Genomic DNA, 20,826 nt, shown 5'->3' with positions numbered 1-20,826 from the left:
CAAACATCATAAACACAACACAAACACATCAGAAACACAACACAAACATCATAAACACAACACAAACATAATAAACACAACACACACATGACAAACACAACACAAACATCATAAACACATCACAAACACATCACAAACACATCAGAAACACAACACAAACATCATAAACACAACACAAACATCATAAACACATGACAAACACATGACAAACACATCACAAACACATCAGAAACACAACACAAACATCATAAACACAACACAAACATCATAAACACAACACAAACATCATAAACACATCATAAACACATGACAAACACATGACAAACACAACACATGACAAACACATCACAAACACAACACAAACATCATAAACACATGACAAACACATGACAAACACATCATAAACACAACACAAACACATCATAAACACAACACAAACACATGACAAACACATGACACACACATCATAAACACGACAAACAAGAACTGGTTTGGTTTTGCTGGACGTTTGTACAAACTAAAAACATGTTAAAAATCAAAGGTTTACTGTCAAAACCAGACTAGACTAAACCAGGACTAAACCAGGACTAAACCAGGACTAAACCAGGACTAAACCAGGACTAAACCAGGACTAAACCAGGTCTAAACCAGGACTAAACCAGGACTAAACCAGGACTAAACCAGGACTAAACCAGGACTAAACCAGGACTAAACCAGGTCTAAACCAGGACTAAACCAGGACTAAACCAGGACTAAACCAGGACTAAACCAGGACTAAACCAGGTCTAAACCAGGACTAAACCAGGACTAAACCAGGACTAAACCAGGACTAAACCAGGACTAAACCAGGACTAAACCAGTAAAAGTGAAACTATTCTTTATTATTGTCTCAGATCTGCTGAAAAGTCTGAGTGTTTAATTTTAACACGTTCCGAATTTGAGCAAATAAAAAAAACAAAACAACAACGATCGATTCAATTGTTTCTGTTGCTCAAATCTTCATCAAACTCACCACATTTGAAACTTTAAAAGACTCAAAATCTGCCTCAAATACTTCTACTTTTTACTCTTTAAGTACACTTTTAAACAGGTACTTTAATACTTCTACTTAAGTTGCTTGTTTATGTGATACTTTTACTTGTACTTGAGTGTTTTTCGCTGCAGTATTTGTACTTTTACTTCCTCTTCTGTGTAAATTGACAGAAAGTTGACGATGAAAACGCGTCTTACATAATAAATATAATGATGTAATTGTAAACATTTAGCACAAACGTGTGTTAATGACGACGTTAATGACGACGTTAATGATTCTGTGTTTTCTGCAATAATAATTTTACATTTTCCTTCAGGCAAATTACAGTCAAATCTTAATTAAAGTCGAGCAGAAAAATACCCGACAGTAAACACGGAGTCTGCGGGGTTTTTCAGGACGTATTTAAATGTTTTTGGGATCTCTGTCGTTATTATAATCTATTTTTAACAAGCAAAAAAAATAAATAAATACGTCGAAAAACCCAGATGTAAATTTAAATTCCTCGTCACAAACAGACCTGGAGTCGTGTTTTGTTTCATTCACACGAGTTTAACAAACAAACTCTGTAGATTTAGGCTGAGAAAACGCTCTGTTCCACCTCGTGATGTCATCAAGTGCTAATACAGGAAGTGCGCCGCTGTGTGTTTAAACTAGGACTGAACCAGGACTAAACCAGGACTAAACCAGGACTAAACCAGGACTAAACTAGGACTGAATCAGGACTGAACCAGGACTAAACCAGGACTGAACCAGGACTAAACCAGGACTAAACAGGACTGAAACCAGGACTGAACCAGGACTGAACCAGGGCTAAACCAGGGCTAAACCAGGACTAAACTAGGACTGAACCAGGACTAAACCAGGACTAAACCAGGACTAAACCAGGACTGAACCAGGACTAAACCAGGACTAAACCAGGACTAAACAAGGACTAAACCAGAACTAAACCAGGACTAAACCCGGACTAAACCAGCACTGAACTTGGACTAAAGCAGGACTAAACCGGGAGGAAACCAGGACTGAACCAGAGCCAAACCAGGACTAAACATCAACTAAACCAAAACTAAACCAGGAGTAAACCAGGACTAAACCAGGACTAAACCAGGACTGAAACAGGACTAAATCAGGATTAAAGAAACTGTGTTGTCCAGTGGAGCCGACGTCGCCATAAACTTCATCACAACAAAGAGACGTGTAGCTGTCGGCGCCCCCTATGGACAGACGCACATCACACCAGCGAACAGCACTTTTTTTTTTCATTTTTTTTTTCATTTGTACCAAAATGACGACGCGACGCTGCCAAATCCTACGAGTATCAACGATTAAGAAAATAAAACTGGAGAATGAACAGTGGGCGTGGACGGGTGGAGGTGAAAACGGGGATTTATCGGCAAAATGGCGTCTTGAAAATAGTCGATTAAAGATTAAACTCAAACGTGAACCTCCAGGTCTGTTTTTGACGCGGTAAAACCATAATAACGTTCCATTTTGTGTCATTTAGAACCATCTTTTCCGTGTTTTTCTTCCACGCTCACCTGCTCTGTCGCTCCATACTCGCCACCCTGAGGTGCTCCCACCGCGAGTTCAGGAGGTTCATCTGCTCTCGGACCTCCTGCTCCTCCTCCGCGTTCAGGTTCCCTTCGGCCAGCAGGGCGGCGCCGGCTCTGAGCACCCTCCCCACGCTGCCCTGGTGCGTGGTCAGCTCCACCATGTAGCCCTACGGGGGGAAAAAACAAAACAAAAAATCACAGCAAACGTCTCACGCGGCGTCTTCGTTTCACGTCTAATTCCCTCTCGACTCACTTCGGCGTCTCTCCAAACCGTTTTCCCCTCTCACCTCGACGTTTAATCCGTTTATTCGCCGCACTTATCTCGTCCACGCGCCTCCCAGGGTCTCGGGTTAATTTAATTTGGAGCGAAAAAGTCGATACGAGCCGCGGTTCCAGGAAGACGCAGCGATGGAGATACTTTTACCCGATGTATGTGATGAAGTATATGAAGTACGATTATGTGGAAGTATGAAGTAATGAAAGAAGTTAAAGTAGTGAAAGTAAAATGAGTTGTGAATGGCAGCGTTCGTCTGTAGGAGCTGGAATCAAACCGGCAACCGCTGGGTCAGAGGGTCTGACTGTTTGACCCGTGATGTGGGTTTTAATGTCGACGGCGGGATTTGAACCGGAGAATCTTTGGATCAGAGGAAGAACAAGCAACTGACTGAGGCACTGGGCAGAGAGACGGAGGAGAGGAGGAGAGAGGGAGAGGAGGAGGAGAAGAGGAAGAGGAAGAGAAGAGAGGAGAAGAGAGGGAGAGGAGGAGAGAGGGAGAGGAGAAGAGGAAGAGAAGAGAGGAGAAGAGAGGGAGAGGAGGAGAGAGGGAGAGAACAGAGGAAGAACGAGCAACTGACTGAGGCACTGTGCAGAGGGTTAAGGGGTTTATTCTGCTACGAGAGACGGAGGAGAGGAGGAGAGAGGGAGAGGAAGAGAACAGAGGAAGAGGAGGAGGAGAGAGGGAGAGGAGGAGAGAAGAAGAGGGAAACAGAGGAGAAGATGAATTGAGAGGGAGGAGAGGAGAAGAGAGGAAGAGGAGAGGAAGGGGAGAGGAGGAGGAGGGAGAAGAGAGGGAGAGGAGGAGAGAGAAGGAGAGAGAGAGAAGAAGAGAGGAAGAGGAGGAAGAGGAGAGCGGAGAAGAGAGGGAGAGAGGAGAAGAAAGAGAGGAGGAGAGACGAAGAGGAGAAAAGACAAAGAGGAGGAGAAGAGAAAGAGGAGGAGAGAGTTAGAGGATTAGAGAGGGAGGAGACGAGAGGAAGATGAGGACAGAGGAGGAGCAAGGGAGAGGAGGAGAAGAGAGGAGAAGAGAAGAGAAGAGAAGAGAGGGAGAGGAGGAGAGGAGGAAGAGAGGGAGAGGAGAGAAGGAGAGGAGAAGAGAGGAGAAGAAAGGGAAAGGAGGAGAGGGAGATGAGGAGAAAAGGAAGAGGAGAAGAGAGGAGGGTAGAGGCAGAGGAGGACAGAGGGAGAAGAGAAGAGAGGAGGAGGAGAAGAACTTTCCTGACTGTCTCAGTCTAATTCCAAACATTTTGCTTCATATTTCCGAGTTTTCCGTCTGGATTCACATATTAAAGTAAATCTGACACAGGATCATCTCATTATCGTCTGGCGTCGTCTCGTCTTTACTCGTTTTACTGTCATCAGGAAACGTTCATCTTGTGTAAAATAATCCACGTCTGTGATTAAGTCTCAGTGTTACACATTATATTAAACTGTATCAGAAAAACAAACAGATGAATCTTTCCTTCTGTCCGGGATCATGGAGAAATAATCCACAGACTCCAGACTTTAAACCTTCAGCCTCTTTCACTCGTGTAAAACTGGAACTGCAGAACTTTAATAATGTGGAAATAAACATTTATAATCAAACTTTTTAATGTTTTAAATGGACCTGAGCCGTTTGTGTTTATTTTATTTTTATTTGTATTGTTCTGTGTTTTAACAGTCTGGTCTCTCCCTGCACAAATAAAAATAAAGAAAATTATAAAAATCAAACATAACTGTGTAATTTCTGCTGGTCTCTATGAAGATGACGTCGTTTAAAGTAATATGTTCCAAAGTACGGCATTAAACGTCATATATTACGTAAAAAAATTGACTTTTGTGCGGTTTAAATCGTGTTATAATTTCGTTTCCTCGTCAAAAACAGACCTGGCGTTGTGTTTTGTTTCATTCACACATGTTTGAGTAACACTTTATTATTAGTTTGTCCAAATCTGTAAAGCTCAAAATGCTCCGTTCCACCTTGTGATGTCATCAAGTGGTAGTTTTTTCCAAGTGAACAGCTCCTTTTACGTTTAGTTCAGTCGAGGTCGGCAATTCCAGTGGCTGAAATGATCCAAATGATTCTAGAAATGAAGGTGTGTGGAGTTAAAAACACAGCGGAGCACTTCCTGTATCGCCACTTGATGACATCACAAGGTGGAACGGAGCGTTTTCAGTTTGAGAGAAGAACTCGGTGTAATTATGCAGGTTTTGTGCGTTAAACGTGTGCGAATGAAACAAAAACACACAACTCCAGGTCTGTTTGTGACGAGGAAACATCAGAACATAGATCGGAAAATTGCGTAATGTTGGCCCTTTAAAACTCATCTCCATGGCGACAACGCGGTGATGTCATCAAGCCAAATTCACAGCTCGATTATATTAAGAAATCATGTCGTTTTTTGTTTTTTTTACTGATAAAACATCTTAAATAGATACATATGAAAGCAGTAAGATCTCCATGGAGACGAGCAGGCGGCAGAAACCCACAAACGCAGAAAAGCTCCAGATTACAGCTTTAAAAAAACGATCAGAATTTGCGTTAGTAATTTACACTTTCTCTGCAGCTCAATAATTAGTGAAACATTCAAATGAAATGGTTTAAATTTGGACGGTGTGAAAGGCCTGGCGCGAGGCTTTATGAAGCTGCAACCTCCAAAAGCCACGAACGAGAGCCAGAGCCACAAACGAGAGCCAGAGCCGGAGTCGGAGCCAGAGCCGTGTCTCCAGAACTGTCCCTGCGGTCGGGGACACAAAGACCAACACACAAACACACAAACAAATACACAAAAATACTGCTCCTGTAACGTCTGCCCTGTGCAAACACTTTACTGATACAGGTTTGGACACGCCCCCTCCTTCAGTGTTTTTATTTATTTATTTTTACTTCTTTCTACAGTTTGACACTAGAATATCTGTACTAAACTGGACACTTTATAACACCGGTCGCCTTAATAATCATAGTCGTGTTTGCACTGTTGTTCTGATGTTGTTGTTGTATACAAAATATCTACATTTTTAGACTATTTTATTTTTAAGCATATCTTTTTTAATATATATCTTATTATTATTATTATTATTATTATTATTATTATTATTATTATTATTATTATTATTATTATTATATTTCTTTTTTAAGACAATTTTATTTTTAAACATATCTTTTTTAACTTATATTATTATTATTATTATTTTATTATTATTATTTTTTTTAAGACTATCTTATTTTTACACATATATTTTTTAACTTATATCTTCTCTAACTTCTTATTATTATTATTTATTTTTTTAAGACTATTTTATTTTTAAGCATATATTTTTAACTTTTATTATTATTATTATTATTCATTGTTTTATGTTGCACTTTATCACTGAAGAAAGTTCCTGATTTGTCAGTTGTGTTCACTGACAATGGCAATAAAAGTAAAATAAAATTAAAATAAAAAAATAAAAAAGAAAATTTAAAAAAATAAATGAAAGCAATAAAAATCTTTGGAGCACAGGTAAAAAAAAAAAAAAATTAAAAAAATCTTACTTCATATATTTGATTTCTTCTGTTTGTATATAAAATGTAAAAAGTAGTAAAAAAAAAAAAAACACTGAGAGGTTGTGTCCAAACGTTTGCCTGTTAGAGTATATATAGCGTATAGTATAGTACATAGCGTATAGTATAGTACATAGAGTATATATAGTACATAGAGTATAGTATAGTACATAGAGTATATATAGTACATAGAGTATAGTATAGTACATAGAGTATAGTATAGTACATAGAGTATATATAGTACATAGAGTATATATAGAACATAGAGTATATATAGTACATAGAGTATAGTATAGTACATAGAGTATAGTATAGTACATAGAGTATATATAGTACAGAGTGGAGTGGTCACCTCGTGTGTGTGAAACTGCTCTTTGACCTCCTCCACGTTGTCGGAGATCGGCGGCTGGGCCTGGAGTCCATCTTCTGCCGACAGCAACCACGTCAACACCTGACAACAACAACACATCAGGTCACACCGGGTCACACCGGGTCACACCGGGTCACACCAGGTCACACCAGGTCACACCGGGTCACACCGGGTCACACCGGGTCACATCGGGTCACACCGGGTCACACCGGGTCACACCGGGTCACACCAGGTCACACCAGGTCACACCAGGTCACATCAGGTCACACCGGGTCACATCGGGTCACACCGGGTCACACCGGGTCACACCGGGTCACATCAGGTCACACCAGGTCACACCAGGTCACACCAGGTCACATCAGGTCACATCAGGTCACATCAGGTCACACCAGGTCAGTCTGAATACACCACAAACGCCGCTAAACATTTTCACTCAAAGCTCTGTTAGATTCCACTACACTTAATGTCTATGGATAATAACTATCTTCAACCTCCTCTCGTGGTGGTTTGGTCCAGTTTAGTCCTGTTTTTGTGTAATTTGGTCCAGTTTAGTCCTGTTTTTGTGTGATTTGGTCCAGTTTAGTCCTGTTTTTGTGTGATTTAGTCCAGTTTAGTCCTGTTTTTGTGTGATTTGGTCCAGTTTAGTCCTGTTTTTGTGTGATTTAGTCCAGTTTAGTCCTGTTTTTGTGTAATTTGGTCCAGTTTAGTCCTGTTTTTGTGTGATTTAGTCCAGTTTAGTCCTGTTTTTGTGTAATTTGGTCCAGTTTAGTCCTGTTTTTGTGTGATTTAGTCCAGTTTAGTCCTGTTTTTGTGTGATTTGGTCCAGTTTAGTCCTGTTTTTGTGTGATTTAGTCCAGTTTAGTCCTGTTTTTGTGTGATTTAGTCCAGTTTAGTCCTGTTTTTGTGTGATTTAGTCCAGTTTAGTCCTGTTTTTGTGTGATTTAGTCCAGTTTAGTCCTGTTTTTGTGTGATTTAGTCCAGTTTAGTCCTGTTTTTGTGTGATTTAGTCCAGTTTAGTCCTGTTTTTGTGTGATTTGGTCCAGTTTAGTCCTGTTTTTGTGTGATTTAGTCCAGTTTAGTCCTGTTTTTGTGTAATTTGGTCCAGTTTAGTCCTGTTTTTGTGTGATTTAGTCCAGTTTAGTCCTGTTTTTGTGTAATTTGGTCCAGTTTAGTCCTGTTTTTGTGTAATTTGGTCCAGTTTAGTCCTGTTTTTGTGTGATTTAGTCCAGTTTAGTCCTGTTTTTCTGTAATTTGGTCCAGTTAAGTCCTGTTTTTGCGTGAATTATGACTTTGTGGGGGCTATAAACTGTACAAACATTGTCTAATAAAGCCAGTCACACACTATAGAAGAATTTGTTGCTTCTGTCCGACTTTAGACCCAATTTAGGATCTTCGTATCCAACAATGTGTTGTGTCCGAGCGACTCTGAGCTCCTCTGTCATATCATAAATTCAGAACCACAAATAATATGGTGGTGTGTCCACGGCAACAGCCAATAAACTAGAGTGTCAACTTTTAGCTTGTGGCGTACAGTCTCTTCGCTGCAGGGTTTGCGCTCGGAGATTTAAAAACTCATCTGATTCTCTTTGTGTTTTTGGTCTGTGCTTTTTGTTGCACATTTAAAAATTTTAAGACTAAAAAAATCCAGGGTTATAATAAGTTATGATGGGTTAAAATACGCCAAGGTTAAGGGTTTAGGTTAAGTAGTGACTGTGGTAAAGGTTAGGAGGGTATTTTACTTCTATGGGGTATTAAAGAGGAGGTATTTACTTCTATGGGGTATTAAAGAGGAGGAATTTACTTCTCTGGGGTATTAAAGAGGAGGTATTTACTTCTATGTTGTATTAAAGAGGAGGTATTTAGTCTATGGGGTATTAAAGAGGAGGTATTTACTTCTCTGGGGTATTAAAGAGGAGGTATTTACTTCTCTGGGGTATTAAAGAGGAGGTATTTACTTCTATGGGGTATTAAAGAGGAGGTATTTACTTCTCTGGGGTATTAAAGAGGAGGTATTTACTTCTATGGGGTATTAAAGAGGAGGTATTTACTTCTATGGGGTATTAAAGAGGAGGTATTTACTTCTATGGGGTATTAAAGAGGAGGTATTTACTTCTCTGGGGTATTAAAGAGGAGGTATTTACTTTTATGGCATATTATCTGTAACACATCACATATTTCAATCAGAATTTCCTTTAATTGTTTTAAAAATGCTAAATTCGCCCAAAAACATATTAACATGTTTTACAAGTTCCACTTTCGTTTTTGACGCTCTGACTCTCTCCTTCCTTTCCTCTCTGTGCTAAGTCACCCTCCTTCAGAGCTTTATCGCAACACAATCAGCATAATTCACTTTTTTGATGGTCTGTTTGGTGTATTTTTTGGGTCTATTTAGATTATTTTTTTTGGCCAATTCTCATCCCAAACACCTCACACTTCAACATATTTGGATCATTTTTGACGTACAAAATAAATCACGTTTTCAGTCTCTGCCCTGGTATCGTTTGATATCAGGACTCGGCAGATACCTAAAGCCAAAATATCAGTATCTGTACGTGAAAAAAGAGCCGGATCCTTAAACAATACCTCCTCGAGTGCAGCCTGGTAGCTCTCCAAACTGGTGGACCCCGGCGGCAGTGGACTCAGGCCTCGCTGAAGCTCCTCGTGGCCCGTGCTCAGGAACTACACAAGAAAAGACCCACATTAAACAGCACAAGATGGAGTGAAAAACGAGTGAATGAGTGCAGTCGGTGGAGAGGGAGCATTACCGCCGTGGCTTTTGTCCAGCGTGTCTCTCCATCTCTCCATGTGCTACTGATCTAGACTCTAACAAGTGCAGCTCTCCCCCCTCCTGGCCCATTCTTCTCTGCGGTAATAAGGTCCAGAGATACAAAGGCCCGCGGCAAAGATAACGACTGCCTGAGCCGCGCAACGCTTGTTTTGTTTAACACGACAGTGTGAGGCTCTGATACGGGTTTTCTATGGTTTTTATTAGAGCTGAGGACAAAATGCAACGAGTTTATCTGGAGACGGGACTGAGTCAGACAAATGCCTTTACATTCTCACTTTGACTTTGACTTTAATCTAGATTTTAATTTTGACTTGATTTTTAATTTTGATTTTTACTTTAATTTAGACTTTAATTTAAATTTAGATTTTAATTTAAATTAGATTTTAATTTTAACTTTAATTTTGACTTTATTTTTACTTTAATTTTTATTTTGACTTAAATTTTTTATTTTGACTCAAATTTTACCTTTAATTTTAACTTTAATTTTGACTTTAACTTGGATTTTAATTTTAACTTTAATTTGACTTTATAAAGAAGAATATTTTAATTTTAACTTTAATTCTTATTGTGACTTTAATTTTTATTTAAATTTTGACTTTAACTTGGACTTTAACTTTAATTTTGACTTTATATTTAAAATTTTGTTTTGACTTTAATTTTAATTTTAACTTTAATTCTTATTTTGACTTTATTTTTTATTTAAATTGTGACTTTAACTTTAATTTTGACACTAATTTTAACTTTAATTGTGACTTGAATTTTTATTTTGACTTTAACTTTTATTTAAATTGTGACTTTAATTTTAACTTTAATTTTTATTTTAAATTTTTATTTTCACTTTAATTTTCACTTTAATTTTGACTTAGATTATTAGATATTTTGACTTTAATTTTAATTTCAACTTTAATTCTTATTTTGACTTTAATTTTGATTTAAATTGTGACTTTAACTTTGACTTAAATTTTAACTTTAATTTTTATTTTGACTTGAATTTTGACTTTAACTTAAATTTTTTCTTTATTTTTTTAACATGTTCAATCATTACAAACATATATTTTTAAATACACTGACATTCTTAACAACTGTCAGACGTAAACAGTCGAAAAGTTGAATTGATTTTTAAAAACCTATTTAAAAAAAACTTAAAAATGTAATGTCTGATTTTGATTTCATTTACATTCTAAAAACCTTTCTTTCATTTAGCATCATCGAAAAACATGAACACTTTAACACCGTCTTGGCTTTGACTTCTAAATCTGCAAAATCAAATCATAAATCATAAAAGTCTTGAATCCAAATCACATTTTCCATCTGAATCCCACCGATGCCGATTCCGATCTGTGTATTCCTTTGTTCCGTTTCATTCTTATAAACCTGTTTAACGCCTCACCCCGGACTCGCCCATGAATTATAATTCACAATCAGATTCTTACTCAATCCCGAACAGCAGGAGGCGCCGGTTAAACCTTATCTAACAAATGAACTGCTCCCCCGGCGATGCCTTTAAGGTTGGATCCGTGTTAATCCCGCCCCCTGCTGTTCCATTACGCGTTTGACATCGTTCCCTCCGACTCCCCCATGGAAATTACGAGTCCGCCTTTAGTTACGGGTGAGGGCTCCCAGAATGCACCGCTGTCGTGAAAATGTCAAATTTGGAAAGAAATGGTAAATATCAGAGGAGAGAACGCCACCGCGATGTGTATGCTAGCAGACGCGTTAGCAATCAGAGTTAGCAAACAAAGTACAGTTTCATATTTTTTGAAAACTGTATTTTTAAAGGAAAACATTGACGGATTTGTCTTTAAAGCGGCCATTTTGTGTCGTTTCCTCGTCGCAAACAGACCTGGAGTTGTGCTTTTGTTGTTTCATTCACACAAAAGAACCTGCATATTTAGGCTGAGTTCTTCTCTCAAACTGTAAACGCTCTGTTCCACCTTGTGATGTCATCAAGTGGTGATACAGGAAGTGCTCCACTGTGTTTTTAAACTCCACACACCTTCATTTCTAGAATAATTTTGTTTAATTTCAGGCACTGGAACTGACAATCTCTACTGAACTAAAGGTAAAAGGAGCTGTTAAATTGAAAACTTTTGTACCACTTGACGACATCACAAGGTGGAACAGAGCGTTTTGAGCTTTGGAGATGTTACAGACTAATAATAAAGTGTGACTCAAACATGTGTGAATGAAACAAAACACAACTCCAGGTCTGTTTTTGAGGAGAAAACATCATTACAACACGACTTAAAGGTTTGATATTACACAAAATTGATTCCTGTGAGCTGGAAAATGCTCCGTTCCACCTTGTGATGTCATCAAGTGGTAGTTTTCAAGTTAACAGCTCCTTTTACCTTTAGTTTTGTAGAAATTGGCAATTCCAGAGCTGAAATGATCCAAATGATTTTAGAAATGAAGGTGTGTGGAGTTTAAAAACACAGCGGAGCACTTCCTGTATCACCACATGATGACATCACAAGGTGGAACAGAGTGTTTTCAGTTTGAGAGAAGAACTCAGCCTAAATATGCAGTTTTTTTTGTGTGTTAAACATGTGTGAATGAAACAAAAAAAACACAACTCCAGGTCTGTTTGTGACGAGGAAACATTAGAACAGATCAGAAAACAGCCGCTGGAATCCATTTTGTGTAATACATCCCCTTTAATATTTTTGAACGTCATCGCAGGTCAGTTTTCTGTCCAGCCAGAACCACGCGCTTTGACAAAACTTTATTAAGACGAGAGGGTCTGGAGAGGGCGTGACTGACAGGCGGATTAACCAATCAGAGACACGTACGGCCCATTGTGTCAAAAACAAAATGGCGGCTTACGTGTAGAGAAGATAAAGACGATAAAAACTCAACGTAAAGGACGGAGAAAGAAACAAAACACAACTCCAGGTCTGTTTTTGAGGAGGTAACAACTTTATAACACGACTTCACGCTCACAAGGACCTTTAAAATATATTTAAAGACACAATATGTAACTTTCCTGGTGAGGAGTTTGCCAAGAACGATGTGATGTTTTGGCGTGAAATGTTCCAAACTGTATTTGACTTAAACTTTAAATTACAAGTGTTTTTATTGCTCATAAATATGTGTATGTGGGGTCGCCTCTCCACAGACCTGACTCATAACTTGACCTGGTGTTTATCTCTACGGGTTTAATGTCATACTGTGGGACATTCCGGGCTATACCGTCTCCATCAGAAAAGTTACACAGTGGAGCTTTAACGCTTTGTGAGGAACGCCTTCGTTACCATGGATACCTCCAGCTCAAACTAGATTTTTTCAGAAACTTTTCAGCGCAAAAGTAAAAATGAAACTGTGATTGTTGTCATGGTGACGGGACACAGACAGAGCAGACAGGTGAAGGCACACGCTCGCACACGGACAGAGCTGCAGAGTGTGGAGAGTCGGCGCTAACACGGACCTGATCCGTAACACGTCTCCTCTTTTGCTCGGGCGACTTGACGTACGCGGCCTGGGCGTAGGCATAGCTTTTATAGCGCGGCTGAGGGGAGGGGCTCCGCACGCCGCCCTGAGCAACGCTCACCGTGATCTGAGAGCGAGAGAGAGAGAGAGGGAGGGGGAGAGGGGGGGAGAGAGAGAAGGAAGGAGGGAGGGAGAGCGAGACAGGGAGGGAGAGGGGAGGGAAAGAGAGGGAGAGAAGGAAGGAGAGAGAGCGAGACAGGGAGGGAGGAAGAGAGAGGGGGGAGTGAGTGGGAGAAAGGGAGGAGAGGGAGAGTGAGTGGGAGAGAGGGAGGAGAGGAGGGAGAGAGAGGGGGGAGAGGGGGAGGGGGGCAGAAAGGGAGAGAGGGAGGAGAGAATGAGTGGGAGAAAGGAAGGGATGCAGAGAGGGAGGGAGGGAGGGAGAGAGAGAGACAAAGAGGATAGAGTGAGGGAGGAGCGACAGAGACAGAGGGAGAAGGAGAGAGGGAGGAGAGGGGGGGAGAGACAGAGAGAGGGAGGGAGAGAAGGAAGGAGAGAGCAAGGGAGACAGGAGGAGTAGAAAGAGCGAGAGAGAAAGGGGAAGGGGAGACAGCGGAGAGACGGAGGGAGAGGGGGGCAAGACAGGAGGAGAGAGGGGAATGGATGAGGGAGAGAGGAGGGAGAGTGAGAGAGAACGACAGAGACAGAGGGGAGATGAGAAGGGGAGGGGAGAGGGAGGGAGGGAGGGAGACAGTGGAGAGAGGGATGGAGAGAGGGGAAGGGAGGAAGAGAGGGAGGAAGAGGAGGAGCGCGAGGGGAGGGGGAGAGATAGCGGAGGAGGAGAGGGGGAGGAAGAGAGGGAGGGAGCGCGAGAGGGATGGAGGAGGAGGGAGGGAGAGAGAGACAGCGGAGGAGGAGAGAGGGAGGCAGGAATGGAAGAAGAGGGAGAGAGGGAGGGAGTGAGGGGGTGCAAGACAAAACAAAGCAAAATAAAAGAGGAGAGGAGCGGGGGAGCGGGGGGAGAGGTGATGAGAGAGAGACAAAAGCAAAAAGAACAGAAAACAAAACATGAATAATCACATGAAAGCAACGTTTCCATCCAAATACAGATCAAAATATTAAATATAGTCTCTAAATGGTGGCAAAATATTAGGCCTATTTAGAATTTTATTTATAGATTTGGAGGTTAATTTAAACTAATATTCAAACATCTGTATTTATTTATTTATTGTATATTTTTGTGTAAAGAAACAACATGAGAAAAGTCCAATTTTAATAAGACTAACAACAATAACAGTTTTATTCCTCTGTATTTGAAACTGTAATAAAATGGAATATTACTCTAATGCACAACTCTAACTGGAGCCGTCACGATACTGCAATTAAAAAACTCAATTTGATACTCGATACCTGTTCCGATATCACGATAAAGATTTAAAAATGCTACTTTTTTATTAATAGAATGTAATTTTTACGCACAAAACAACAGGACTTTGTTTATGTTCTGATTCAGCTCCAAATGGCACTAAAACTGTTCAGAAAACCTTAAATTTCATCCTGTTAATGTGTTTTTTTTGCAGTATCGATACTTGCTCAAATGAGTATCTAGTTTCGATATTAGTTTTAGTCAGTGCTGGAAAGTAACGAAGTAAAAGTACTAAAGCGTTACACTTAAGTACACATTTTACATATCTGTTCTTTACTTAAATAGGCTTTAAGTTGGTACTTTTTACTTTTGCTTCACTACATTTTTGAACAGGACGGAAAAGTAAAAGTATTATTTTCTTGTTGTCTGAGATCTGCTGAAAAGTCAAGGTTTATTTTTGTAGTTTGAGCAAATAAAAATATAAAAAACTGCAAAGAAAAAACAATCAGTTAAATTGTTTCTGCACAAATCTGTATCAAAGTCACCTCATCTGAAGCTTTTTTAGATCAAAATCTGCACGAAATACTTTGACTTTTTACTCTTGAGGTACATTTTTAACAGGTATTTTTAAGATTTTTTCATGTGATACTTTTACTTTTGAGTATTTTTGTTTTTTGCTCCTGTATTTGTACTTTTACTTAAGTTACATAATGCAGTACTTCTTCCAGCTTTGGTTTTAGTATCAAGTTGACTTTTTTTCATGTGATACTTTTACTTTTACTTGAGTATTTTTTGTTTTGCACCGGTATTTGTACTTTTACTTAAGTAACAAAACTGCGTACTTCTTCTAACATTGGTTTTAGTATCAAGTAGACTTTTTTCATGTGATAATTTTACTTTTACATTTTTTGTTTTTTGCTCCAGTATTTGTACTTTTACTTAAGTGACATAATGCAGTACTTTTTCCAGCATTAGTTTTAGTATCAAGTAGACTTTTTCATGTGATACTTTTACTTTTACTTGAGTATTTTTAGTTTTGCACTGGTATCTGTACTTTAACTTAAGTAACATAACACAGTACTTCCTCCACAATTGGTTTTAGTATCAAGTAGATTTTTTTTCATGTGATACTTTTACTTTTACTTGAGTATTTTTGTTTTTTGCTCTGGTATTTGTACTTTTTACTTAAGTACCATAATGCAGTACTTCTTCCAGCATTCGTTTTAGTATCAAGTTTACTTTTACTTAAGTATTTTTTTGCTCCAGTATCTGTACTTTTACTTAAGTACCATAATGCAGTACTTCTTCCAGCATTCGTTTTCGTATAAATTAGCATCTGATTTTTGATATTTTTGCCTTTTAACCCCTTAATTACATCATTTCTAACCCTTTTTTAACCGTTTATTCATCCTAAAGTCTTTGCTCCCGCTGTAAACCGTGTCGTCACAGTATTACAAAGTACGAGTACACGTCGAAGTACCTACACCACGTTGGTATTTGTTTTGCGAACACTTGGATGGAAACCCAGAGACAGATTGCAGACGTGGCAGCTTCATGCAAACAGAACAGAGCAGATGTGTGACGTGGGGAGGACGGAGCAGACGGCGGCTCAGAGTGAGACCTCCTGTTCACGATCGATACGTCTGTCCATCCCGCGCAGGTCAGGAGAACACGCCGATGTCTCACTCCACGGCGGACGTTTTATCAGCCAAAACAGACGAACACAACACGGCTATGTACGAGAAAACTATAACCACGACTGCAGGAACTTAAACGACCAACCTGCCTCTCGAATTCAACTCAATTTTTACTTATATACCGTGTTTTCTGGACTATAATTCGCTCTGGAGTATAAGTCAAAAAATGCGAAATGGTGAAAATAATAAACGGGGTCGTCAGTGTCACCGTAACGAAGAAATTCCCGTGAAAATATCTACTCGGATGCGACTTATATTCAACATAAAAGTCGCGCCTGAGTATAAGTCGCACCCCCGGACAAACGATGAAAAGAACAAAAACACAGCAAAGTACAACAACATTTAAAAAACAACAGACACAAAACACAACACAAAATGAACAACAAATCAACAAAAACAGTGACATATCTGGTCTAGCTTTAGTTAAATGCCAGGGAGAAGATGGATATGTGTATTCAAGTGTATTTAAAGCCGAACTACGCAACTTTTCGAGTGGACGGTTTGCTAGTTTGTCTCCATGGAGATGATTGCTTAATCTGGAAAAAGGTTTACACGTTTGTTCATCATATTTTGGCCACAGTGGCTCATTTGTCCGCTGATCTGAACGTCGGCGGTTCGAAATCCGCTCTCGACGTAAAGACGCGTTGACTCTCGGGTTGGTGGTGCGATTCCAGCTCCCACAGATGAATGTTGTTGTTGTTGTTGTGCTCTTTGGCAAGACACTTAACCCACATCATATGGTTGAATAGTTCCTTGATGTAAAGCGCTTTGAGTGTCTTGAAGGTGGAAAAGTGCGATATTAAATGTATTTTATATAATTTTTTTTTGGCTGTTGTTACCAAAAACATTGGGGTCACCTGCTTCTTTCCATTTTTTTTTTTTTTTTTTTTATCGTTTGGCCAGGGGGGGGCGACTTATACTCACATGTTTTCTTTATTATTTTCTTCAGATTTTCCTTCATTATTATGCGTTTTTTGACTTATAGTCTGGAAAATACATAAATAAGTTTATGTCAAGAGCCCAGTCTGTGTCTGTGTTTTCTGTGGTGTCTTTTCCCTCCTTTCTTGTCCCTGGAGTTGGGTGGAGACTCAAGCACCACCCACGACACACCTGCAGCCGATCAACAATCAAACCTCCACCTCTGGAGCACAAAGGGACAGACGATTTCTACACACGCCGCCAGATCGTCAGTGTGTCCTCGGAGATACAGTTCTGCTCGGCTCAATCTGTTTTTTTGTGGTTATACGGTCATAGCGCTGTCTCAGTTGCTGTTTCTCGTTTTTCGCCAGATCGTGTTTCTTGGACCCACCTTGCACCTCCGCCTCCGACCCAGCGTCCTACGACCGGTTCGAACACCTCCGCCTCCGACCCAGCTTCCTACAATATGTTTGAACACCCCCGCCTCCGATGCAACTTCCTACGACCGGTTTAAACACCTCCGCCTCCGACCCAGCTTCCTACGACCGGTTCGAGCACCTCCGCCTCCGACCCAGCTTCCTACGACCGGTTCGAACACCTCCGCCTCCGACCCAGCTTCCTATGACCGGTTCGAACACCTCCGCCTCCGACCCAGCTTCCTACGACCGGTTCGAGCACCTCCGCCTCCGACCCAGCTTCCTACGACCGGTTTGAGCACCTCCGCCTCAAACCCAGCTTCCTACAATATGTTTGAACACCTCCACCTCCGATGCAACTTCCTACGACCGGTTTAAACACCTCCACCTCCGACCCACTCCTCAAACCAGCATTCACATCCTCTTGTTCGTAATAAACTCTGCTAAACCTTTTACTCCGAGTCCGTATCTTTGATCCCTCAGACGTTACGACGGGTTAATGCCACACTGTCGAATATTCCAGGTAAAGCGACGACAACAGCAACAACAACAACATGGAGACGAACAGTACCAGAAAAGTTTCATAGTGAACCTTTAAATGTCCGTGATATTTCCAGCTAAATCCAGATTCTAGAAGTTTTATCAGACATTACACGTAAAACGCACTTTATTTATACAGGGTGAGTTAAGTGCGTTGCTCGAGGACACAACGACAGCGCTCATCTGTGGAAACGCAAAACAGCGGTTGCGTCCGTAGTATCTGTAGTATTTGTAGTATTTGTATTATCTGTGTCGTTTTCTCTGGAGTTTCTCGTTTCATAAAGTTTCCTGCTGCCAAACGACACAAATAATCCAAAAACATTACAATCCCGTTGTGTCCAGTTGGCGCGGCATAATTCTTTTGTTATTCCCAATCAAATAAGTCAAACATAAAACGCGTCTCTCTGCAGTAACCGAGCGGCCAACACAATTACAGGCGCCGAGCTCTTTATCGCTGAACCCGAACGCTCCGGCTCTTAAGTGTCTACGTCTTTATCTGCAGCCACCTGTAAATCTCCTGTTTATCCAGCGGCCTTGGAGCTGATACGGAGGAGGAGGAGACTAAACGGCGAACGCTGCGGCACAAAAGAACCGTTTCTACCGTTTACAACATCGTCTAATGAATCTCCTACAGCCGTGTACTTACAGTTACTCAAATACATTTACTTAAACTCCTAAAAACCCGAGTTCTTGCGTGTGTTTATTCATTTCTCTTTGCTATTTGAGCTGATTGGACCTGAAAAAACAACAATTATCTTTTTACATTATGAGAAAAACGATGCCCACTTGTACTTTTTCATTATTTTGACGGAACAAAATAAAATGACGTTTGAATCGTGATTTGCAAAAACTATTAACGAAGAGCCTGAACACAGCAACGTTTGTCCCGAATAAAAACAAAGTCCAAAAAAGTCTAAAATATAATGTGTTAAACTCTTTTGTCGCCTTTAAGTGGCAGTTTAATGACCTCATATGTGACACGTAGCGAAAAAATCGTATTGTTTTGTGGCCTAGACAACAAAATATCATCAAATTTTACTTCTCAAAGCCACTTTTTTTACTTTAACTCCTACTTAAGTAATATATTGCACAGTGTAACATTCAGAGGTGGAACCACAGACGGTGTAAATAAATGCTAACGTGCTAGCCGACACATTTTAATCAGGAAGTGAGCAAGCGAGTGTGACGTCACCCACAGCGTTCAGCTCCAGTCAAACGAAGCTAATCGAGGCTAGCAGTGATAGCGGCTAATTCGGAGCGGAGTTCCATATTTGGAATTACGACCACGAGTATCATAGCAACCAAAGAGCCAATCAGGAGCGAGGTTGTTGACGATAACGCCCCTTCCCGCCCGCGCACGGAGAGGAGAAGCTTAGCAACGCTGTCAATCAAACCTGTTGCTAACGCTACGGGGAGCGACCTCAAGGAAAGAAGGTGATTTTAGATGATTATTGTGATTTAAAATGTGCGAATTATAACACAATGATCCACGCGTGTAGTAGATTATAACTGTATAGCAGACGGACGCACAATATGTCTGATTTAACGATGCAAAAAAAACCTATACTTGCTACACTGGTACAAAAACAATAGCTAACCGTACCAATGCTATGCTAACAACAACAACAACAACATCTAGCATAAACGTACATGAACTATAAGGCTAATATTGCAGTATAACAGAACAAACTGAACAATTAGCCAAATACAGTCACCGCAGCTAATCATGTTTTGTGCCAATCCCCATGTTTTGGCCAAGATTTTAAGCCAGATGCCCTTCCTTCTAGACTTTAGAGTGACACAACATCAGCTTTTTTCCCCTAACAATAACATCAACAACAAAAACAAAGCAGTCAGGTAACAAACGTAGCCGTGAATGAAATACTTGTTGCTTGCTAGGAATGCTACGCTAACTGTATTGATAGGTACAGTACATCGAGGCTAGCAGTTATAGCGACGGATTTGCTGAGTTCCACATTTGAAATTCCGACCGTGAGTATCATGGCAACCAAAGAGCCAATGTGGAGTGAGGCTGTTGAAGGTAATGCCCCTTCCTCCCCGCACCACCAGTTTAGCAACGCTCTCGTGTAGTAACGCTGTCAGTCAAACTTGTTGCTAACGCTAGCGGGAGTGACCTCAGGGAATGAAAGCACCTGGACAAAATAGCGAAATAAAAACTCCAGGATCATGTACAGCGGGTTAATACGAACATTTTAAGGCCGCAGTTTTTCAATAGAAAGTGAACTTGAACCAGAATCTCTTGAGCCGGGTGCGCGTTCAAGGGGCTAGCGGGTTAGCCATGTCCATTTACACACACAGTCTATGGTTAAGTCCACACAGTTACTCTTGAGTAGCAGTAGTAATTTCTTGTACTACTGCTACTACTGCGTACTTCTGTTATTATTATGAAGAAGTCAGTATTTGTACGTGAGTAGATTTTTAGCCGCTCTTCCCTCCTCGGCTGAACACTTTGTACAAACTGAATTCTTTATATCCGCTCTTAAATCCGACATACGTGATGGGGAAGATAATGTGAGCGATGATTATGTGTTTTCTTATTAGTCTGTTCCATTTGGTTTGCATTAACACACAACGACTCTGAGGAGCCAATTACACCAGTGCTTCATTAGCGCCGTGTGAGACCACCGCCACGTAGAATGACAATGTGACGTTTAGCTAGCTTTTGTCTATATGCTACGGAAACACTGTGAAACTTCTGGAAAAAAAAACCAACAAAATATAACCTTATACCTTCTGAGAATTGAACTTAAGACCTTCTGGCAGGTGGACAAGAGCGCTGTCTGTTTTACCAAGGCTGAACGTTACACAAGAAAGAAGCTAACAGTGGTAGAAATCGTTAGTTTTTCTGCGAAGTGCTTTGGTCCGTTTTAAATGAGCTGTATAAATAAACTTGAATTAG

The 20,826-nt window shown here is 40.2% G+C and overlaps 1 protein-coding gene across 13 annotated transcripts in view; it reads right to left on the bottom strand.

The window, feature by feature from the left end:
* The window catches only part of dmd (dystrophin), a 500,656-nt gene that overhangs the window by 280,898 nt on the left and 198,932 nt on the right, over window positions 1-20,826 (bottom strand). For 12 of the 13 annotated variants that reach the window (XM_055226238.1, XM_055226248.1, XM_055226250.1 and 9 more), the window contains exons 10-13: window positions 12,971-13,099; window positions 9,339-9,434; window positions 6,738-6,836; window positions 2,569-2,750 (exon numbers count right to left, since the gene is read on the bottom strand). In XM_055226238.1, the coding sequence (XP_055082213.1) occupies window positions 2,569-2,750; window positions 6,738-6,836; window positions 9,339-9,434; window positions 12,971-13,099 (506 nt within the window). The remainder of the gene's footprint in view (window positions 1-2,568; window positions 2,751-6,737; window positions 6,837-9,338; window positions 9,435-12,970; window positions 13,100-20,826) is intronic. The other variant, XM_055226262.1, reaches the window with a different exon arrangement.

The sequence above is a fragment of the Periophthalmus magnuspinnatus genome, chromosome 2 (assembly GCF_009829125.3).
Source record: "Periophthalmus magnuspinnatus isolate fPerMag1 chromosome 2, fPerMag1.2.pri, whole genome shotgun sequence".
Taxonomy (NCBI): Eukaryota; Metazoa; Chordata; class Actinopteri; order Gobiiformes; family Gobiidae; genus Periophthalmus; species Periophthalmus magnuspinnatus.
This window is presented reverse-complemented; position numbering and strand designations above follow the sequence as displayed.